Source organism: Anopheles merus, chromosome 3L, assembly GCF_017562075.2.
Source record: "Anopheles merus strain MAF chromosome 3L, AmerM5.1, whole genome shotgun sequence".
NCBI lineage: Eukaryota > Metazoa > Arthropoda > Insecta > Diptera > Culicidae > Anopheles > Anopheles merus.
This window is the reverse complement of record NC_054085.1, coordinates 7,753,330-7,775,584: the sequence shown is the minus strand read 5'-3', so window position 1 is coordinate 7,775,584 and position 22,255 is coordinate 7,753,330. Positions and strand designations below refer to the sequence as shown.

The 22,255-nt window shown below is 40.9% G+C and overlaps 1 protein-coding gene across 1 annotated transcript; it reads right to left on the bottom strand.

Annotated features, from left to right (window-relative positions):
• Window positions 1-12,482: 12,482 nt before the first annotated feature.
• On the bottom strand, window positions 12,483-21,520 carry LOC121600044 (phospholipase D2). Its single transcript, XM_041928324.1, has 9 exons — window positions 20,376-21,520; window positions 18,366-18,873; window positions 18,104-18,293; window positions 17,853-18,035; window positions 16,997-17,776; window positions 14,513-15,416; window positions 13,867-14,437; window positions 13,554-13,794; window positions 12,483-13,488 (listed from the first exon to the last, which is right to left on the bottom strand). Exons 1-9 carry the CDS (start codon window positions 20,437-20,439, stop codon window positions 13,048-13,050), a joined length of 3,882 nt encoding a protein of 1,293 aa, XP_041784258.1. The 5' UTR covers window positions 20,440-21,520; the 3' UTR covers window positions 12,483-13,047.
• Window positions 21,521-22,255: the final 735 nt, after the last annotated feature.

Here is a 22,255-nt window from a genome sequence, read left to right as displayed (position 1 = left end):
TTAGCAATAAACACGTTGTAATTCTGTTAAAATTGTATGGAATTGAAGTTTGATGTATTTGCGCGATCAGTATTCTATCTCTTGCGTATAATAGAGTAACTTAGTGTTAAATAAATAATTTGAGCTACTGAAGTCACACGATACTATAGCCACGGAAGCAGTCTGTATAGTTTGAAAAAAATTAAAAGAACCAGTGCATCTTTCTACCAAATATTAAAAAAATCAAAACAAAAGAAACGCTGACAAAATTAAAATCGTTCATATGTAACATAGACTAAATATAATATAGGCTCGTATAGTGCGATAGCAGTAGATCGAAACATACCAATCTACTAACAACATTTACACACATACAGATAAATATCTGCCTAGGTGTGAGCAGTCGCATGCGAACCGACAAAAATGCTCACTATTTCCGGACGAATCAGTTTCGGACGGCGACGCCAAATGGCTGGTGTTAATTGAGCTGAACGTAGTAAAAATCGTGGAAATTCAACAAGAAAAAAAGGAAGAAAAAACAACAACAGCACTGCCAGCTAAGCCGCGCGGATATTTAACGAATTTTAACGCCCCATTAGGAACAGCAAGAGTGAAATAAAAAATAAAAAGAAGACGCAGAGAATGACGACGGCAACGACGACGACGGCGATAATGAGTCGTTCGAGAAACGTTTGCTGATCACTGAATTATGCTCATGGGTAATGTTACGGAGGATTAAATGCTTCGTTTGGTATGGCAAGCTGGCAACTGGGGAATGGACAGCTGGTGACTATTTGCTGCGCACAAAAATACATCATTTTTTGTGTGGATTTCTTTTCAGCTCAGTTCAATTTTTCGTGAGATAAAGATAGATTTAAACGTTTTTTTTATTGTAACATTTACGAAAAAAATACTTCTACAAAAGGATAAAAGTTATACAACTACAGTGAAGCGCCGTTTATCCGGGCTTCTCGCGACTTGACCTCGCTCGGATATGCGAATAACACGGATAATAGGTCAAATTATATATTTTATCACCAATTCCTGATTAATTTTTGAAAAATTATTTTATTTTTTTGTGTAAATAACCCAGTTTTTATTAACTTCATGTTTTCCAATGAGAATATTTGAAATTTGCCATGAATTATAGTGTTTTTTGTTGAGACAATGTACTCTTACAACCGCTTTTTCAAATATCCTCCTCATAACGCAATGTCACCTTTGTATTGAACTGTCATTTCTCAACAACACGGATTAACGGACAGCCGGATAAAAGGTACCAGTAACGGCGCTCCACTGTATTATACAAAAAAGAAGTTCTGTTATACAATAATTTGATTACATTTTATTCGTACCTCTTTAGCTGCAAATCATTTAATCGCAATTTAAGATTGCTTCCGAACGTTTTTCGCACAACAAAATCTATTAGGGAAATCACAAATACCCAAAACATTCTCTCTCTCTCTCCTTTAATTTATTGCGTTAACATTAAAACTCCGCCTGCCCAAGAACGTCCATACGGACAACGAAAGGCACGCACACTGACGGATATGCTCGTAAAAAGCGGACCATCTTTCCTGCTTCCTAATGCCGGCATCATAGCTGAATCAATCCTGCAACGTGAATTCCGGCAGCTAAACGATCTTGTCGTAAAGTTTTCGTTCACTCCTCTCCGCCTTCTCCGCCTTTCAGTCAGGCAGTCCTGTGGCCACGAGGGCCGAACATTCCACCCAGCAGGACAGAGTGCAAGGGTGAAGCTTGTAGCAGAGGTTGAGCGCATTCATGATTCATTGATTTCTAGACTCCCGCCCCGTCGTGGAATTCCCATAAACGATCCAGTACAGTGCCTGAACGGGTTTTGACCCGAAAAGGCACAGAAGGGGGGGGGGGGGAGTTGGTTTGATTCTTGACTTTCGCTCGCGTAACTGCGACCGAAACAAAACTGCAATCCGTCTTCCCTTGGCGTTTGTGTTTCGCTGCTGTACCGCCCGCCGGCTTCAGCGTCCGGAAATGGCCAACGTTCCGGTGTAAGTTTCGGTGTAATGTGCTCTTGTGCCCAGTGGCTTCGGTAGAGAAGTGTGCCCCTCCCCCCTCAAAATCGAAACACAATAGATTCATCGCCCATCGGTGATGAACAAAGGATCACGACCAAGATGGAATTTGTGTGGTTCAATAGAGCAAAGCTAACCAAAACGGAAGCGTTCAAAATGATTGCAGGATTGGGGGGAAAATGCGTTGAAGGAAAAGATGCAATAATGTTAAGGATAAATCAGAACGAGTTGTTTGTTTCTGTATGGTAAGTCAGCAAAAAAGAAATGTTTAAATATTAGTGTTGGTTATTGATTATTGTTTACAAATTTTTTTATTACCAATCTTAGTATTTTTTGCAATCCTGAATTAAATAATAAACCCTCCACTAGAGCTCTAAGTTACAACAAAAATTCTACTCAGTTCAGATTTTACTCCAACAATTTAATTCCAAAAATGCTTCCTTTTTCTCCTCAATTTATTCTCCTATGGTAAAACATAGTGATTGTAGAAAAAAGATTTAACAACATTGTATTTTTATGATCTTTTGTAATTTGTAAAAATAAAACAGCACTGCAAACAATTGTACACATTCAAATGTGTGTTTGAATGTGTACAATTGTTAACAGTGCTGTTTTATTTTTATTCTCCGAAATATCTTGCATAAGTCGGTTTGCCTTGTCCTTGTGTATAGTTTCGAATTACGGACACTTACAGCATGTTTCGAGTATAAAAGTGTCTAATTAATATATATTAAATTGCGTGTTCCTTTGTCTATCCCTTTTTACGAGCAAATCTTTTATATTCGAATAAGGATTTCCAATCATTTTACTCGAAACATTAAAAAAATCAGGAAATTGTCACAACATTTTGATTCAAATTCCGAACAGCATAAAAAATTTACACAAGTGTTGACACTTACAACATTATAGTATAATTTTCCTTATTCTGAATGTCGATTAAGACAGCGGACCCACTCACAAACGATCGACGATCCTCTCCATACCGTCATCAATAAAATCGTCACATCACCACCTTCAATTGAGACACTTGAAGCCTGTCCTTTCATTACTTATGCTTCCATTGCCTCACTTTTGCTGGTTATCACCGATGCTTCGGCTTTGCTCTCCTCTGTACCTCTTTCCCTCCGCCTTTTCGCCTTCGCATGCGTCGTTCTTCAAATATTCCTACTCGTCGTATTGCTATTGGTCGTAGTGACCCGCTAATAAGTGCAAAGAGTCTCTTCTGCAAGTGAGAGAGCTTCTTCCAACCACTTTGATTATCACATTTCCCTAACATCCTTCCACAATCGTCAAATATCCTAACTATTTTTATTTCTTCCACTTTTTTGTCCTTATGCTGCAATTTAAATTTAATAGTCTTTAATTGAGTCTTTTAATAAGTCTTAATGGCTCGTTACTTTGTTGAGATAATAGGATTAGATCTAGGTGCGCATATTAATACAAAAGAATATGTTATATGTGTAAAGAATATGTGTAAAGCCTTACTGGCAGACATTGAAATACATCGAAACATGAAATATGAAATTATCGCTTTAATCCAGACATTATCATTGCCTACAACTTTATTTTTATGCCTATTCAGGGTTGTGTCAAATCTGTTATTATTTTATTAAATGAAATTACAATTTATGAAACTATAGAATCATTATTGAAAATTGAATAGGAATTATTGAAGAAATTACTCTGGAGTTAGTTAGAAAACTAGATAGAAACTACTTATCTATCGTGAAATAGATTCTAGTAAAACATGGGAATACAGTGGTTTCCAGGGGTTCTCATAGTTGTGGGACACTTTCTTGACGCTTTCCTACTGGAAGTGAACTTCATATGGTAGAAATTGGACTCTAGGCACCCTGTTTTAACAAACTCCTTCGAAATTCCTATTGGATTTGGGTGCTATAGAGTCCAATTCCTATTACATTAAGTTCATTTTACGTTAGAAAGAGTTCATTAAGTGTCCCACGGCTATGAGAACTCGTGGAAAACCCTGTAATACAAAATTATTAAACGGGATGGTTTGTAGCTGAAGAATGAAGAAATTCTATTAAAACACGATGAAAGACGAAAATTTAAGGCTGTCCATAATATGAATCAAAATGGTATTTTACTTTATGTAGGTTATTTGAAGAGAATGAGTTGAATTTGTACAAAATGAGTGATAATTGGAGGCATTGTATAGTCAATTGAACATGTTAAGTTTTCTCTTGTTCATGAAAAATCGTAATCATTATTAAACTCTTCATAATCAAATGATATTGAACGCCAATTAAACTCTAATATCTAGTAACTATATATTCAAGAATTATTTTTCAGATTGTCTTTCTTTATGTATTGCTTGCATAAACTGCTTTATGTATTGCAGATCCAGTTCATAAGAAATTTAACAGGAAGTTTTGAAATATTTATATATTTATTTTTAAAATTAAATTGAAAAATCTAATTACAAGCATTTATCTCACTTATCTTCGCTTATCCATATTGCATAGGATTATGTATGGCTGTAAAGCACAGTACTCGGCAATGATGGTGTGTAGTTGAAATTGTGCATTGCTGCTGGAGAAGATTTGCAGATCCCAAACATTTCCATTGCTTGAGAAGAAAAAATAAACAAAAAAATCAAAAGCTCTCCCCATTAACGGAAGGAATCATCGCTGCGGTTCACGATCCAGAAGCATTAAGAACAGCTACTACGTCAATAATCAACACTTATCTAATTATCTCTTATTTAATGCTCGGCTCTTCTGCAACCCAACCACGTGCGTTACGCTACCAGTGCGGTAACATCTGCCGCAATACAATAAGTTATTTCATATCCTGCATTAACTGCTCTGTAGAAGAATCTGAAAGAGAACCGGACACCGTACCACCGTACCATTGCCGATGGATTAATCGCTGATAGACAGGAGCAAACCAAAGCAGCAAAGAAAGCAAGCAAATGTACACACACAACAAAAAAGAATTGTCCCACCGACTGGTTTCTAGAGACTCCGCTAAAGTCACTGACCGAGTTGGTGCGAACCGAGTTCGTTCCGGACAAAACTGTCCGGTGCTGCTGTGTGCAACATATGTATGCATGTCGTGCCGTGTCCGCCTAGCGTCACGCACGAAAGCGAAAACATGCCGCCGCCACAACAAAGCACACACATACAACAGGGCACGAGGATATGGGGGCAGTTCCTCTGTCCCTACTCCGTGGAATGGGAATGGATGGAACGCATAAACTGGGAACGTGGGCAGCATAAATATAGTTTACGGAGTTTCGGGACAGGAGGCGTATCAAGCAAGGAAACTGATGCACCACTGTCAGCCACGTGTGTGTACGTTCTAGGTGGTGTAGCATTATCCGGGGAAAGGAGGAAAACTTAAACAAATTAATGCAATGAAATAGGAACATTTATCTTCATTTGTACCATTTTCCTTTTGATGTTTGTTTGCTATTGTTATTATCATATTTTTAGGAGGCTTATTGATTGCCTTGTTTCATCGCTGATATTGATCGACTTTTGGTTTGGTTTATGGTGGTTGTTTTATCAATTCATTTGTTCATTTTGCTTATTATTTTATTCTTTTTTTCGTCCATTAAGGTATACTTTTGTTTTGTTCCCTAAAAGTTAATTATAATTCGTATCGTTATCATATTTTGTTTCTCAATCCTTGAACATTCAGTTTCTTGTTTTACATTTTTTCTGTGTTTTATTGATATTCAATGTTACTTCATCTATACTTTGTTTCATCTTTGGTTCGCTAATGTGATTATTTGTAATATTATTTCTATTTTTATGTTCATATGTTTATAATAGTTTGTTGATGTGATGTTTGTAGAATCAAAACATAAAACAATATAAAAATTGTTTTGTGTTTTGATTCTTTTTTGTTTATTTATTTACAGTTACCTTTATAATTTGTTTTTTGTTTAAATGTTTGTTTATTTATTTATTAGTTTATTCATTTAAGTCATGGTAATTTATTGATTGATTTATTACCATATTTAAATTAGTTATTTATTAATTTATTTCCCAATTTATCAATTACTTAATTTGTTAATTAAATAAATTTATTATTTATTAATTTCTTATTTGTTTTTTATTTATTTATTTATCGATTCATTTATTTATTTATTTATTTATTTATTTATTTATTTATTTATTTATTTATTTATTTATTTATTTATTTATTTATTTATATTATTTATTATTTATTTATTTTATTTATTTATTTTATTTTTTATTTATTTTATTTTATTTATTTATTTATTTTATTTTTTGTGTATTAAAATTAGTTAATTAGTTCATATATTATTGAATTTACGTTTGGACAACTAAAACCAATGTGAAATAAACTTTAAAAAAAAGAAGCTTGCATCTATGTTTATTTACATAAAAAAATTACTTTATGTATATATGAAAAATACTGGTATACATAATAATTGATTTTATTGTATTATATTGAAATATATTATATTGATTATATTGAAAATTTTGGTGTTCCTCAAAATTACTGCTCCTGTTTTTTTTATTCATTATTCATTCATTCAAGCCTTTTCAAATGTATTAATAAAAACTACTTCTCCAATGTTTGTCACGGATGATGAACATAATGCACCACTCTGTTCACCATACCATTTATTCAATATCCGACTCGTGTTACTCTGCCAATGATGCTAGCTGCATGCCGCCTTTCTCGAACCTTATAATTCACCTGAAATCCCATCAGGCACCCATCCACTTCGCCCCAGCGATCTATGTCAATGTTAACCGATAAAGCTGCTATATAGTTAACACCATTCGAACCGTCTAGCCACCATCAGGTTCAGTTTGCAAGTTTACTTTTTGTTACTATCACGCTACAAACAATGTTGTCCTTCACGTGTTCACTTTGTTTCCCTTTTAGCCGTCCCTGCCCGGGGGTGGGAAATCGGATAAAATTGCAAGAAGAACAAGAACTTGCAACGAAAACATATTCCCAACACACGACAAAAGCGCCAGGAAGCGGCAACGTTCGAAAGCTTGAAAGGTGAGTAAACTAATAAAATTTCCCCCAAATGGGTTCTGTCTGGGCTGCTGAACCGGCACGTTGGCAGTTGCCACCTTAAAATATCCTCGAAGCTCTGAATACATAAAGCCACAGAGCGCAAGAGAATGCAATAGAGAGAAAAGAGAGAAGAGTAGTAGCATCGAACAGCACTACTAATCGAGAGATTAGAATGCAAAAGCTCTTCGCCGTGCTCGAACACGTGTCTTTCGGTGTCTCCTGTATTGTGAAAAAGGAATAAATTAACTTGATTAAACTGATTGGTGGAAGCAAAGGAGAAAAGATCATGTACTTTTATAATTCTTGTTAAAACGAGACAAGCATTGAACATAACAGAACCAAATGAATTAATTAAAATGTTGATAAAAAATTAAAAAAAGAAAATAAAAATTTAAGTAAAATGTTACAAGAGCGAAAATCATACTTCTATTGTTTTAAATCAACAAAGACAATAATTAAGATTTTTACTATTTTTTCTATTTTTAGCAGTTTGCTATTTGCTTTCCCGGTCTGACGGTGCAATACGACTCAACAACGTGGTACAGGCCGGCCTTGGCCGATATCGGTTGTTGTGCCAAAGAAAAAGCTGCTTTCCTACTTTCCTCATTTCTTAAATAAAAATAAATTTTCATTCTTTTTGCACCATTAAATCAATTGAGAAGTTGCTTCCTTCTAAATAATCATCTAAAAATAGTCAAACAACCAAATTTATGCTACTTTTTATAAAATCCAAAAATGAATTTAAAGGAAAGCTAAAACGGAAGATATGACGACTGCAAGGTACCTTTTTTTGTTGTTTATGTTTTGAATTTATGTCTATTAATCGTTCGATCAGCTTCTCGTCATCTTCTCTTAAGATTACTCAAACTCACTAATGCATATTTTAAACAATCTAAATAATTTTTGTTCTTATTTAATGACCTGTGGAGATGGCTAATTATAGTTCTATAATATATTTCAGTCATTTAAACATTATTACATTATTAAAACGTTTTATTAAATCAATACGAATTGAAAGACTTTGCTTTCTTGTTTTTAACTCATTATGGATATTTTGATCCTTACATGTCTTTTTTTCATTTTGCATTTTTTACAAGGCGCTGTTGGTGGCTTTGTTTATCTTGTATATAAATTAAATAAAATTTGTATTAAATTTGTAATAAAATGTAAATTAAATTTATAAACAGATTACAAGTAAATTCGAAGTATTACAATTTCCATCTATACAGTAGAACGTCGATTATCCGGGGGCGGATTAACCGGCGGGCGCCTTAACCGTGCGCATAAATGAGACAGCTGTTCAAACGTACAGCGAACATTTGCAGCGATAGTCAAGTGAACAACCAGTTTTTGTGCAGCTCTGTAGTGTCTAGTTTTATTTTCGAAATTCATTTTTGGTCATGAAAAGTTGTTAAACCTTTAGTTATTGATTAAAATAATATTCTACTAACGATTTATCGATTGATTCAAGATGAATTAATCATAAAACTAGTGGATTCAAAGCAGTAAAATCTACATTTTTGCTAAAAAAAAAAAGAGGATTCTCTTGAAAGCCAAAAATATCTGATTTTTTACTCGAATTGTATCAAATAAATGACAAAGTAAATAGAAATGAAAAAAATTTAATCAAAAATTCCGAGCAATCAAATTTATTTTAGCTGAAAAACGTGGAATTCGACAAACGTGGATATTCGAGTCACGCGTATTCTTCGAGAACACATAAAATGCGTATCTCGGGAATAAACTGTATTAACAACGAGGGCTTTGCGTTGCTGTAAAGAGCTATACAAATTATATAAAATATAATTATGTAAATCGTTATCAAGCTTCAGAATTTAGACAAAAAAAAGATTAATTACCATTATTTGTTTCAAGTTCATAAGTTGATTTTAATTGCTTTAAATGTATCCGTCTCTAGTGATGGAAAAAGGAAAAAAAAAAACAATTACATTCGTTCAAACTGCACCGAGCGCATTGAATAACAATCATAAAAACCCCTCACACTGCATACTACACACACACGTTCACTCACACCGCTCAAAACAGAATGCAAATTCGCTTACTGCATTGTTGAGCTTTTGATTTTGGCGTGGCGTGGCGTGGTGTTTCACCATTCATTCCCTCCGCTTCCATTTTCCAATCCAACCGAAAGCAAAAGCAAAACAAATGCAAAGCGCCACACAACGCCAGCGACGCTCTTGTGTGAGCACATCCCTTCCCTTCCTTTGCTGTACGGTCGTGCATGTGCCCGGTGGTGTCTGTGTCTGGTGGCCTTTGTCTGGTTGTCGCGGCTGCTGACATAATGCGCGAAGCATGGATCCCTCCCAGCCCGCGCTGTTCCGCTGCTGCACCACAATTTAAACGCGCTTTTGCTGTTTTCGGCAGCGGGCCAACGGGGCCAACAAACTGACGAACTACTACTACTACCGGCATCATGCCCACTACATCACCCCTTCTCGTCCTCGTCAAACCCAGCCACGATCAATACCGGTAAGCTGACCGTGAAAAAAATTGCTCACTTACTTACCCGTCGGTCATCGTTGCCAAAAAAATAAAAACAGCGACCCAACAAACTGTGGGCAGAAACGGCAAAAGGGAAAGATAGCGAGCGAAAAAAATATATATATCGACCCCGAACGTGAAAAAGAAAACATTAACCTTTGCCTTGGCTCGAATTTTGGTGGTCGGTCGGTAGTGCTAGTGGGACGGTTTTTTTTCGGTTTGTTTGTTTTGCATTTTTTTGTTGTTGCTTATTTCATTTTGGGAATGCTGCTCATCTCGTAATGGCCCTTCATCACTTCATTCATTCTTTATGTTGCCTGTGCGTACATGAATCTGATCATTACCGTGTGATGTTGCTGTAATGTTAACGCATGAAAACACGATAATCTGTGGGCGTGTAATATGGAGAATTGGTGTGTTGCTAAATCACCGTAGATAGTTAATTTTAGTATCAGAAGACATATTCTCATAACAACAATTAAATGTAACCGAAGGAGAAAATGGTCAAAAAGAATTATAATTATTCCTTTGATTTATTTCTAGTTTTTTTAAATTACTTGCTGTAAAGAAGAGGAAAGAAGTTCCAAAAATGTTGCTATAATTTTAATCACCACCAATCAATGTACGTGTATGGAGGATAGAATGGCTAGAACATCTTCATTTCAGTGTAATAGGTGTACTAAAAGAAAGTCAACCATTTTTAAGATTATGTAATTTTTAAGATTATTGTATCGATCATGTAGAGTCAACAATGTAGTACATTAATGCTTCAAAATGTATGTTTTTTTTACACATTTTTTTTATTGAAGTTACTTACTTTTGGCTATGAAAATGTAATGCTCGTCCCATCGCGATGTTTTGCGAGCATTATTTTCACCAACTCTCTCAAATGCACTTTACGCTATAGATTCCACTTTTTTTCTATTCGTTGCTAGGGTGAAATTTATCTTCTGTCTCTGTTTCTTGGATATGGCGCAATGTATTTGAATTGACCCAAGTAGCCATGTTTAGAAAACCATAAATGTTACGTTATGGTACAATGTATGGTGACTACACGTGTAGTAGGATGAATCTAATTAACAAAATATGAAACGTAGTTAAGTAAGAAATACTAAAAAAAATTGAAACACGTTTTTATTGCACCAATACCAAAAACAAATTGCCTTGAACAATGAAGCAGATAAGATTGTGTATGCACTTGATTATGCATGTCGAGAATGCAGCTTGATTTGCATGATTTTTAGTTGATTGTTCAATAGGTAACCGTAGCTGACAGTTCAACTAATAAGCATGCGGTTTAAGTGAATAAACGTGAGTTACTGAATTCAGAGATCATAAGGAAAAAACAATCAAATTAAATAAATAAAATAAATTAAATAAATTTACTTTAACATCATTAAAACCAAAGACTAGAGTAGAAAACAAAATTATTTGCAAATTAGCATGAGTGTAAAACAACATAACAACAATAAATAGAAACATAAAATCAAGTAAGAAACCTGCAACACACGAACCGAATTTTTGCGTATATTACTTGCCGTGTATAAGGAAGAAATGTTCAAAATTTCTGAAAAAATAATGCTTTTAATTTGATCAAATATTCACAACATTTTGGTTATTAATGATTTGCATAACAATTCACAGAAATGTTCGATCACGTCATTATATTTGATGTTTCAAACGAACTATCAATTCGGTCATCCTCATCATTACTATCTACATCAATTGCACTGCATTACATTTCAAAAGTTACTACACGTGTATAACGACGCTCTCGATCTGATTTTGGTCATTGTTTTACCTAAAACACACGCTTAAATACGGTATTTGTTTTTGAAAGCCAATTTTACGGATATAAAAACACGAATTATCGTCATGAGAACATGATCTTAAGGGGTTACTTTACACGTTTATATTCAGCTGGCTTCTTTGGGGAGAAATTGTTATTTTTCCCAGGACATTTATTAATGAATCTCAAGAAAAACCAGCGACTAGCCTATACCAACAATTGCGTTAGCAGAGGTTAGTTCAACGCCGATGAATATTTTGAACTACAGTGTATATATTCCGTCATATTCCATACATGTTGTGTCTCTTCAAGATGAATGCCTCCCTAAGGCAAATGTTCTTCAATCTGCATATGCGGTTTTGTATACGAAATTCTCTAAGATGAATGTTTGAATGACAGTTCACAAAAATGTTGGTCAAAGGATGCCATGTTTTTTCCCGCTGTTTCTGGGATAGTTCATAGCAACACCTTAATTGGTTTTCTTCAACATGAATATCTCTCTAAGCTGACGGTCTCTTGAAGATTCACTTCAGAGAGATTTCACTGTACATGGAAGACTTCTGTTTGTGGCATGATACAATTCGAATTAATTTTTTTTATATGTTATTTAAAACATTCATTGTGCTACGAATAAACCTATTTGAGAAAAGACAAAATGTTCAGCAAACATCGAAAAACAACCCTGGGCGATGATTTTGTGGACGATATATACTAGTGCCACCTATCGGTCAGACTAAGTACTAGATATAGCGAGCGAAGAAACGAACCCTATTCTTTATCGGCAATAGCTGGCGCTAGCAGTCCACATAACAAAATCGAGCACTTTTCAAGCTCATAAAATGCCCGATTTTGTTCGTCTGCTGCGAAAGAGCGATGAATGATCACTGTCGCAGTTTACTCTGATAGATTTTTGAACTAGTAGTTGCCCGCAGCATATTGCTCAGAATTAGTAGATCATCCTCACCATATTGCTTTTTTGGTAAATACTTTGCTCACATAACATAGGATAATATTCTTCGTTCTCTGTCTCAGCCGCAAGGCAATTATTTCACCTGCTTCCTAAAATAAACAAACATAATGTAATTTTAACATTAATTCGGATCCAACAGCGCTGGTATACTCCATTTTGATTAAAATTTAAATATTTTTATTTTCGGTTTTGAACCTTGTTTCTGTATAAATCTTTGTTGTATGATTCAATCTGTCTTTCATTCCGCTTAAATTTCTGCTTTTTTTTCTTCTCTTCAGACCTCTTTCTTTTAATTGCACTTGAACAGTTTGAGCCCCATGTGTGCTTCGGATACTACCAGAAAGAACAATTTAATGTGTATACTGTGTAGTTTGTAGAGCAGCATACACCCGCTTTTCTTACATGCTAATGTTACGCTCTTGAGCGTGTCCTGCACACATAAAATCTACCCTACGCTGAGGTTGTTTGTTTCGTGAATAATTAAAAAAATAGTCCGTTTGTTCACATAGTTCGTTAATACGTAATACGAGAGCACATAAATAGCAAATAAAAAATTAACATATAAAACAAAAAGTCGTTCAGGTTGGCTGTCCCCCATGAAGTCAGCACGTTGTGATGGTTAGAAGGAATAGATAGAAGGTACACTAAATAGAACAATGGGTGGACCGAAGAAACGATGAAGTTCATTACACTCACCCACACACACACACGCACACCCGGGTAGGTTATGTCCACATGTAAGTGGGCATGATACCTTCCTTGCTCGTGTTGGGCGGTGTAAGTATCTCGTTGCAGAGAAACTTCAGCGGCAGATCCACCAGATAGCCTTCGATCCGTTCGACGGCCTGCTGTATCCCTTCCGGATTGGACTGTAGCAGACTCTTGTCCTCGAGAAACCGTTTCATCATCGCGAACGACTGCACATTATCGGATGGGATGCAGCGGAACACTTCGTCGTAGATGAGCGTGTTGCGGCGCGACGTCCTTCGCCAGACGTCATTCCAGAAGGTGTGAATTACCGGATCCGTCACGTCCACTGGGGCCCGCTTCGGGTCCGGTTCCAGCAGTCCGAGATGCTCGCGGAACAGGAACTTGCGCAGCTTGCCGGCGTATACGCCGCACGGATACGATTCACCGTTCATGCGACCCTCTTCGAAAGATTCATCCTGTGAAAAGAGAATGAAAAGTAATCTAGAACCTGCCATTGGCTAGTAAATCAGCGATTTCTTACCGTTATCATAACACAAACTTCCGAGTCTCGTTTGCCCAGCAGCGAACGATCGTTGATGTTGGCCGATCCACAGATCACAACCTTGTCATCCGCAATCAGCAGCTTGGAATGGACGTAGATCAGCTCCGTCACGGGCATCCCGTTCAGTGTCGAGTTGGTCCGCAGACTGTGGAATGATATGTAATCACACGGTTTCTGGATGCCGGCTGCTCGTAACCGCTCGAGAAGAGATGATTTTCCTCTTTAAAACATACAGAAAAGCAAAATAAAGTGAGTACATAAAGTGTTTCCTCCAACCTGTGATGGTTCCTACCTCGATATCGATGCATAGTTCCAGTGGGTAATCGCTCGCAACGAGATTCCCGACGATCCGCCCACATCGCCCTCGAACCCGGGCAGCAGCGGCATCACGACGTACACCCGGAACACCTTCTTCTCCCGGTGGGCCCGCACGATGCGCTTGAACAGGTACTCCGATATTTGGTTCTTCACCACACTGTTGCCCAGCTCCATGCTGATGAAGAACTGGTTCTCGATGTAGATGTAATGCTGCGCCTTGGAAATCGTCTGCACGTATGCCTCGTGGATGCTCTGCTCCACGTAGTCCGGCTCGATGAAGCCACAGTTCCAGCTCGACGCACTGCGCAACACCTGGCAGGTGACGTGGTGCAGCGGAACGTTCAGAAACTTACTATCTATGCGGATGTCATTGTAGCTCTTTGGCAGCAGGTACGGAAAGTTGGCATTTTCACGGCACTTCTCCAGCTTGACCGCGTTCCATCGTTCGATAAAGTGGCGGGCAACGTCCCGTGCCGCTTGTCCCAGCACGACGGTTGCAACGTCATGCCATGGCATACGTACCGTCGTCGTCCGGTCGACCAAATCTGCAAGAACACACCCGACGGTTAGTACAGTGCTCCACCGACTTTAGCAACCTTGCACAACAGCCCCGAACTTACCCGCATACGGTGAATCGAGATTGGTAAAGTCCTTCACGATGAAGTTAATGTAATCTTTCCCAATCCACAGCTTTGCCTGCCCATCCAGCTCGAAGATTGCCGCGTTCTTGAACGGTTGCGGGCTGGCTAGATCGCCCAGCGGTGCTCCCTTCTCCCCACCGTACAGCTGCTTCTTGCGGCGTTCCTCCTCGGACAGATAGATCGGACTGCCGACATTACTCTTGACCCCACTGCCTCCGCCCGTTGCACCGCCCGATGCAAGCGCATCGGTACCTTGCGGATGGTCCAGGTGCTCCGACAGCGTGATACGATTCTTCAAATCGCGTCCCATATCCTTAATCATGCCCATAATGTTACGCCGTTCCATTTCCGGTGTGTTCTGCTTAATGTTTTCCGGCAGTTCGTCTCTTTCCTCCAGCGGTAGCTGATCAGTTAGTGCGAGGGCAGCTGCCTGCAGCACCCTATCCGGTGGGTCACCCATCGCTCCCGGGGCTTCCGGATTCTTTTCGGCCGGATTCTTTTGCTTCCCATTCGCGGCCACAGGCTCTTTGGCGGCAGGGTGAGTAGTATCGGCGCGCTTTACAGCCACGGACGCCGGTGCCTGCCGATCGACTGCCGTGGCAATGGCAATGTTTTTGCTTGATTTGAGCAAATTCGCCACCGATCCGTTCTCGTCCAGCTCGACCACTGTCGACGGTTTGCGGGTGGTCGTATTGTTGGCGGAACTGTTCGTCGACGAGGAGATGCTGCCGAGATCGGTTAGCCGATGTTGATAGTCGTCCCAGCGGCCGTAGCACAAATCGATACCGCCGACAAAGGCGTACGTTTGATCGATGATCACCAGCTTCTCGTGATGGGCCCAGAACAGAATGCCAGCTCTAGCGTGATCGGGATGGCGCATGACCTGTGCGGATTGAGAGATGCAAAAACCTGATTAGGTAAAAGTTCATTGAATGAAACTGGATTATATGATAGATCTTCTAGCCATCGAACTGTTTGTTTTCCCACGGAAAGCTCAGTATTTTAAAGTTCTAAATTATTGGCGGAAGATTAACAAAATATCCTGGCAAATATCCTCAAAAATTTTGTAGAAAAAAATCCGGTTCAAAGAGATTCTCCAAATCAATCCTCACAGTATTAGTATTATCCGGCGCTAGAACCGCTTTGCCACAGAAGTGTCTGAAACCGCTCACGGTCTCGCGCCTTCGTCTTCCAATACGTTATTCTAGCCTTAATTGCGGACGCCTCCACGCCATCTTGCCACCTCAATTTGGGCCTACCATGCCTCCTCTGTCCTTGTGGACGGCCTAAAAAGACTTTACGGGTTGGGTCGTCCATTTCCATGCGTACAACATGGTCAGCCCACAGGAGCCTGGCGAGCTTGATACGCTGCACGGTGAGGTCGCCGAACATCTCGTATAGCTCGTCATTATAGCGACTTCTCCATTGTCCTTCCACACATACGGGGCCAAGGATCCTTCTGAGCATCTTCCTCTCGAACGCGGCTAAGAGGGTTTCGTCAGATTTGGACAATGTCCATGTCTCAGAGGCGTATGTGAGTACCGGTACTATATAGGTACTATTCGTCCTTCGCGACAGTTCTTTGAACTGATGTCTCAGGCTTTAGAAAGACCGGTTGGCAGCCAGCAACCTTGCGCGCAACTCAGATACCATGCTATTGTCGTTGCTGACCTTTGACCCGAGATAGCTGAATTCTAGGACGACTTCAAAAGTGCTTTGGCCTATCACACAGTCACGCCTACGTAAGTTTGGATTTGTTATTGGTAGGGTCGCTGATGTTGCCAATACGCAATACGAGGGTCTCTGCAGCAGCGGATTTAACGGTTGGCGGACTAGGCGACCGCCTGGAGCTCCGTTGATGTAGGGACCCCGTAAATCGGTAGTCTATAGTATGCAGTAGGTATAAAAGTTGACAGAGTACTAGGTACTAAGGCCCTGAGACTGACGAAACATTAGCACCCCTCTCTCTATCCCCCCCCCCTGGCTCATCATCTACAGGGGGCCATCTATCCTAGGATCTGGGTTGACTTATAGAAGATGGTTCCCAAAGTCTTCACCCTAGAGTCACGGATGACTCTCTCTAGCGCCAAGTTAAATAGGAGAGAGGCAAGTCCATCTGCCCTGGTGCAGCCCTTTGGAGGTAGCAAAAGACCTTGAAAGTTTTCCATCTATCTTCACCTGACAAGTGACGTTGGTCATAGTCATTCTAACTAGCCACATCAGTTTGGCCGGAATTCCAAAAGAGCTCATAGTGTCGTATAGTTTTAACCTGACTATGCAGCATTTAAGTCGATCAAGAGATGGTTAGTATCGTGTCTGTATTCCGTTTCGGAATCCTCTTTGATAGTTTTCGACTATCTCTTCGACGCTAGGGACAAGACGATCCAGGAGGATCCTGAATCGATTTCCACACTTTCATTTATTGTTTAATGTCATGTCGTCCGGAAGTGTGTGTGTCCTTACCTTAATATTTTCGTGCTGCTCCACCAGCTTCGCCTTGCTGTAGTAGCTGTTAATGCCCAACGCAAAGTCCAGCTCCTTGAACAGCAACACGAAGATCTTAATGCCCTGCTCCGCCTTGCGCTTCAAAATCTTATCCAACCGCCAGTAATCGCCATCGATCGCCGGCCGCTTCATGTAAATCTCCGGACTGAGCATCCAATCGGTGATAAAGATTTCCTCCGTCGCTCCCTCCAGCGCGTCAGCCACCGCACTCATATACCCGGCACCGTCCACAAACCACCCCGCCTGCACTCCCGGCCGCGACGGAGCAAACGATTGGTGCGGATTCGGCAGCGTAAAATCGCGTGCACTCTCGTTCGCTACCCGCTTCATGTGCGTCATCCACTCTTTCGCGATTCGGCGCGTCGGATACTTGATGACGAGATAGCGCGAGTTCGTCGCTATCTGCAGCCCGTTGCGCATGCCCGTACTGTACATGCCGGACGATATGTCGAAGCCCTGATCAAATAGTACGACACACCGCAGCACGCCGTCCTTCGGCCGGTAGTAGCCGAAGCAGGTTTCCTTCACGAAGAACCACCGATTGCGCCACTTGCTCCAGAGCACGTCCGTGCAGAAGTAGCTGCACCGCACGCAGCACCCACCGGCAAGGCAGCCGCAAAAATTGCACCCCGACTGGCCGGGACGGGTGGAGCCGGTGCGTTTCTTGATGGGACCCTCCTTTCCTTTCTCTCCCAGCGCGGAGATGAACGAGATGTGCGATACCTCCAGGAAGTTGATCTTAAAAACACGAGCAGGAGAGGTTGATCCGTTAATTTAAAAGGAAATCCAAAAGGAACGTGGCAGCATCTCTTACCGTTCCGTGAAAGTTCCGATACAGCGATATGTTAAGTAGATTGTACAGGTACTCCTCCAGCTGCTTGATCCGCTGCGGGATGGCATCGAACGAGACGAGCGAGTCCGGCTTGAGCGGAAATCGTGGCAATGCGCTTTTCTTGATCTTTTTCAGCGGTTTACCCAGCTTTTGTTGCATCGCGGGCTGGAAAAGAGTGTTCGAACAGTTTAGTACACTGGATTTTGTATCTTACAGACCAACATTCTACTCACCGAAGCCGTTGCCTGATGTACGGTGTGCATGTTCCGAAAGCTATCCCGCCGTTCCTTGTGACTCTTCGTCGGGAAGGGTATGTGCAGCGAGGCCCGATACGTCGTCAGCTGTTGATGCAGATTTCTGAAGTGGTTGTAGCGCTTCTGAATCGTCCACGAAAACGGTCCATGGGTGAGCTTGACTGTGTACCTTGGAATGGAAGTGGATAATTTCGTAAAACAACCATAAAACACACACACAGACACTTTTCGAAACACTTACAAGTTCGGATTAAGCACGTGTGACGTCAAGCTGCGCTCGTAGTCAATGATTTCCACAATAATCTCCAGCCCCGGTATGAATATGTGCCGCCGCATCGAGTCAAACTTGACCGGCGTATTGTACACGTAGCTGTACGGGATCTCGGACGCGGGGCTTACACTGTCCGCATCGCTTTCCCGTATCACCAGCACCGGATTGTTGCCACCGATCGACAGGTACGTCACCGAGTCCGGTGCATCCAGATTTTCGTCGTACTCTTCCGGCTCGCTGCGAATCGAGTAGCAGGCCAGGCTGGCATCGTGATGTCCTGCGGCACCGGCTCCGGCGCCACCACCTGCACCACCATCACCGCTCCCACCCGTTATACCGTTGTAGTACGCACCCCTGCTGTCCGTGCCATGGCATCCTTGCTGGTCTAGCTGGGCGGTCAAGTTGGACGACGCCGTGCCAGTATCGTCGCAGTTCAGTGCCGGATTCGAGGTGCCGATTTCGCTCAGCGACATCTGATCTATCCAACACACAGCGACAAGGGTGGAGAGTCGGAGCGTGGAAAGAGAAGGAAAACAGATGGTTTGTTTAAAATCATGCCAACCGTTCCATTATTGTATCAAGTGCAGCCGATAGCGTTATCGGGCGGCCCGATAAGCCAGATCGGTAGAAATAAAAAGCGAGAAAGATAAAGGAATGTTAGCTTCTCGAAATAACCAGCGAAGTTGAGCGTAGGGTCTAGGGGTAGATAGTTTTCCAGGCGGTAACCATAGCAATAAGTAGGTGGTTCCTGAGCAACTCACTCAGGCAATCACGTGAACCTGGCAGGTAATCAATACATCTCTTGAGACACGATGCGTTTGCGTTGGAAACGGTGTCACCTTAAATGTCATAATGTCAATTTCAAACATTTCCAGATGGTGAAATAAAAACACTGTTTTCCTACAATGTCACATTTGCCATTAAGCTACACTAAAAACACTCCAGACACTTTCACACATCAGAAGATGCCTTTTTATACGTCTTCAAACTACCTTCAAATCACGTTTCTTACCACTAACAAGATGCTCGAATTCGTCAGCCATGATTTGTCACCGAATTCACTTTTATCGCACAGAAATAAAAACGCAAACCTACGCCCGCAAGCACTTGCTGACAACAACCCGTTTCACATCGCTTCAGAACGATTTTTGGCAGCACACTAGCCCACGGTACACGCTCGAACCCTTCGGGCCGTTTCCTGTACACTCCTCACCCCACCCAGCGTGAATCAGCGTCGATTTCGAATCTTATCGCAGATTACCCGCCACATTATCGGTCGCCACTTGCCGTCGCCGGCCAACATCACGCAGCACGCTTCAATGCGCCCGTTACCGCAAAACCGAGCGAAGTAGACGGAGGTGCACAAGTAGGCGCGACGTTGGGAAAGGTTGCATAAATACGGAAGGCATAAAACTTATTACATCCGGTAAGGCACACACATATACGCACACGGACACATACACACACGCGCTCGTACACAGTTTTGCACTTGTTCTCGACAACTGTTTTACAAGTGGTTTCGTGAATGGTGGTGAAGTTTTTTGGGGGTTTTAGTACAACGCATTGTCTTCACCGTGGTGTGGAGTGATGTGGGAGGAGAGGGGAGTGAATGATAAGAAACGTTGATAGTAGATGCTGAGGACGTACAGCACGATACACATCACGCAGACGGTATCGCAATCGGTAAGGGTTGGGTTGGGTATGATGATGATGATAGGTGGTGCCGATTAGATATCATGCCCTTAACACAAGCACGATCAGTGGAGGGAAGGGGGGTAGGGGAGTAACAAACACTAGAAAAAAGAATTGAAAAAAGTCCCCGAGAAGCCAATTATTGAGGTCAGAGGTGAATTTTGCCAACTCGATTTAGAACAGGAACATGTATCAAACCAATATCTCGATTAATGTTCCTGCCCAAGCCGCATCTTTACAGTAGGTAACGCAAACGGATCACCCGCTAACTGATTGATCTACACCTACCAATATCGCGAAGCAGCAACGATATGCTGCGGTGGATGGTTTTTCGCTTAAAATTCGCATCCATCTTGTCGCGTGTAGTTGACTTCTAATTTCAAGTATCACACAGAACCAGAACTACCACTATCACTCTTTTCGGCTTGCAACCACGGGTACCACGGGTTTCGGTTTTATGGCATTGCGCACCACTCCTATTGGGCAATTGTGTCGCGCACCAATAATGCCGCCGGGTGAATGGGTGCGAACTGACCGCGAACACGTACGATCACACCGGCAGCCAAAATAATACTACTGTCATGATGAAAACAAACGCAAGGCACTCTGCCACCGCCACAGGTACGAACTGATAAGACACCAGCCTGTGGCCCAGCAGCACATTCACCGTACGGCCGTATTGTGCGCCCGTAAAGACCGGGAAAACGCACACTATTACCACCTCGAACCCTCTCCCTTCCATAGGCTTCCACCACCAGTTACGCGCTTATCATAATGACGACCCTTTTTTTTTTGCTTGCGCTGCAACGAGCGAGTTAAGGAGCTTTTCAAGTGTAGCGATACCACCATGCGCAATAGAATGCGCACGTGCGCGACACGACTCCTGTTGACTTTGCGCTCTGGTTAAAAACAGTGAAATTAGCACCCAAGTTCAAACTTTGCGCGATTGATCGATAGTTGCTCTACAAGCGAACAGTTTTGAGGACGATTTCTGCGTCAAGGTCGTTCTGCAAAGGTGGTGTTAATTTTGGGGCGACAGTTCCGCGTATCTAAACCTCCTGAAACGCTCTGAACCGTACCGACCGTCTGCTCTGGTTATGGGTTTGAATTTAGTTCAAGGGAAACGATAGACTACTTTGATGAATCATGTTTGTGGTTGCTTGATAGTTTTTGTTGATCGTGGTGTAGTAAACAATTGTGCGTCACTGTTCGAATTGTATGCCACGCAACGAACGCATTGCACCTTTACTGATCTTCTCATCTTCTTTTCTTCGGATTCTTTTATTTTTTATTTTTTGTATCAGTGTCAGTTGTTTGTTTGAAGACAGGAAAAACAAGCAGACGAAACTCGTTGATTTTTCAGATTCGATCATTCTTTAATTTGTTATCTCTCTCAGCCAATTCAACGGTAGAGTAGGTAGGGGATTTACTCAGTACATAAATGTATGTGTGTGTGTGTGTGTGTGTGTGTGTGTGTGTGTGTGTGTGTGTGTGTGTGTGTGTGTGTGTGTGTGTGTGTTGTGTGTGTGTGTGTGTGTGTGTGTGTGTGTGTGTGTGTGTGTGTGTGTGTGTGTGTGTGTGTGTGTGTGTGTGTGTGTGTGTGTGTGTGTGTGTGTGTGTGTGTGTGTGTGTGTGATTCTTACTTTAATGTATCTCTGATTCCATCGTTGTCACTCAATCGGTCAACCATTATCACAAACATATGATCCTTTATCTGTTGCTACAGCTGGGAGTAACGATCTTCGTGGTATTCAAGTACCTGGTAACGAAGACTAATAGTAGTTTTTATTCTTTTTGATAAGATCATAGATCAAATTAGTTCAAATTGGGTTTTAAATCACAAGCGCGTAGTTCGGTCACAGTATTATCACAGAGTTATCACATTTTGAAATGTTCTTATCATATAATATATGTCCCGTCCTCTTTTTTCCGTAGTTGTCTGCTTGTGTTCTTCGCTTATTCCACCTTAATTTTCTTTGGTAGACATTTATTCAACATATGTATTAAGGTTTACATAGTGGTTAATATTAAAAATTGTAAATCATTCATTTAAACGTTTGATCATTTCGCCCAATTTCAATGGTTGAATACATCAATCAATACTACACTAAATTTGTGTAGTAAATGTTTATAAGCCGTTATATGGCTGGACATTCCAGAAGTACCGA

Bases quoted from the DNA above. Each gene is read 5' to 3' on its own strand.
- LOC121600044 (XM_041928324.1), bottom strand. From the start codon at position 20,439: ATGGATGCGAATTTTAAGCGAAAAACCATCCACCGCAGCATATCGTTG. The intron at 15,417-16,996 runs GTAAGGACACAC...CAATCCGCACAG, and splicing joins AGCAGCACGAAAATATTAAG to GTCATGCGCCATCCCGATCA. The intron at 13,489-13,553 runs GTAAGAAATCGC...CTCTTTTCACAG, and splicing joins AAGTTTGTGTTATGATAACG to GATGAATCTTTCGAAGAGGG.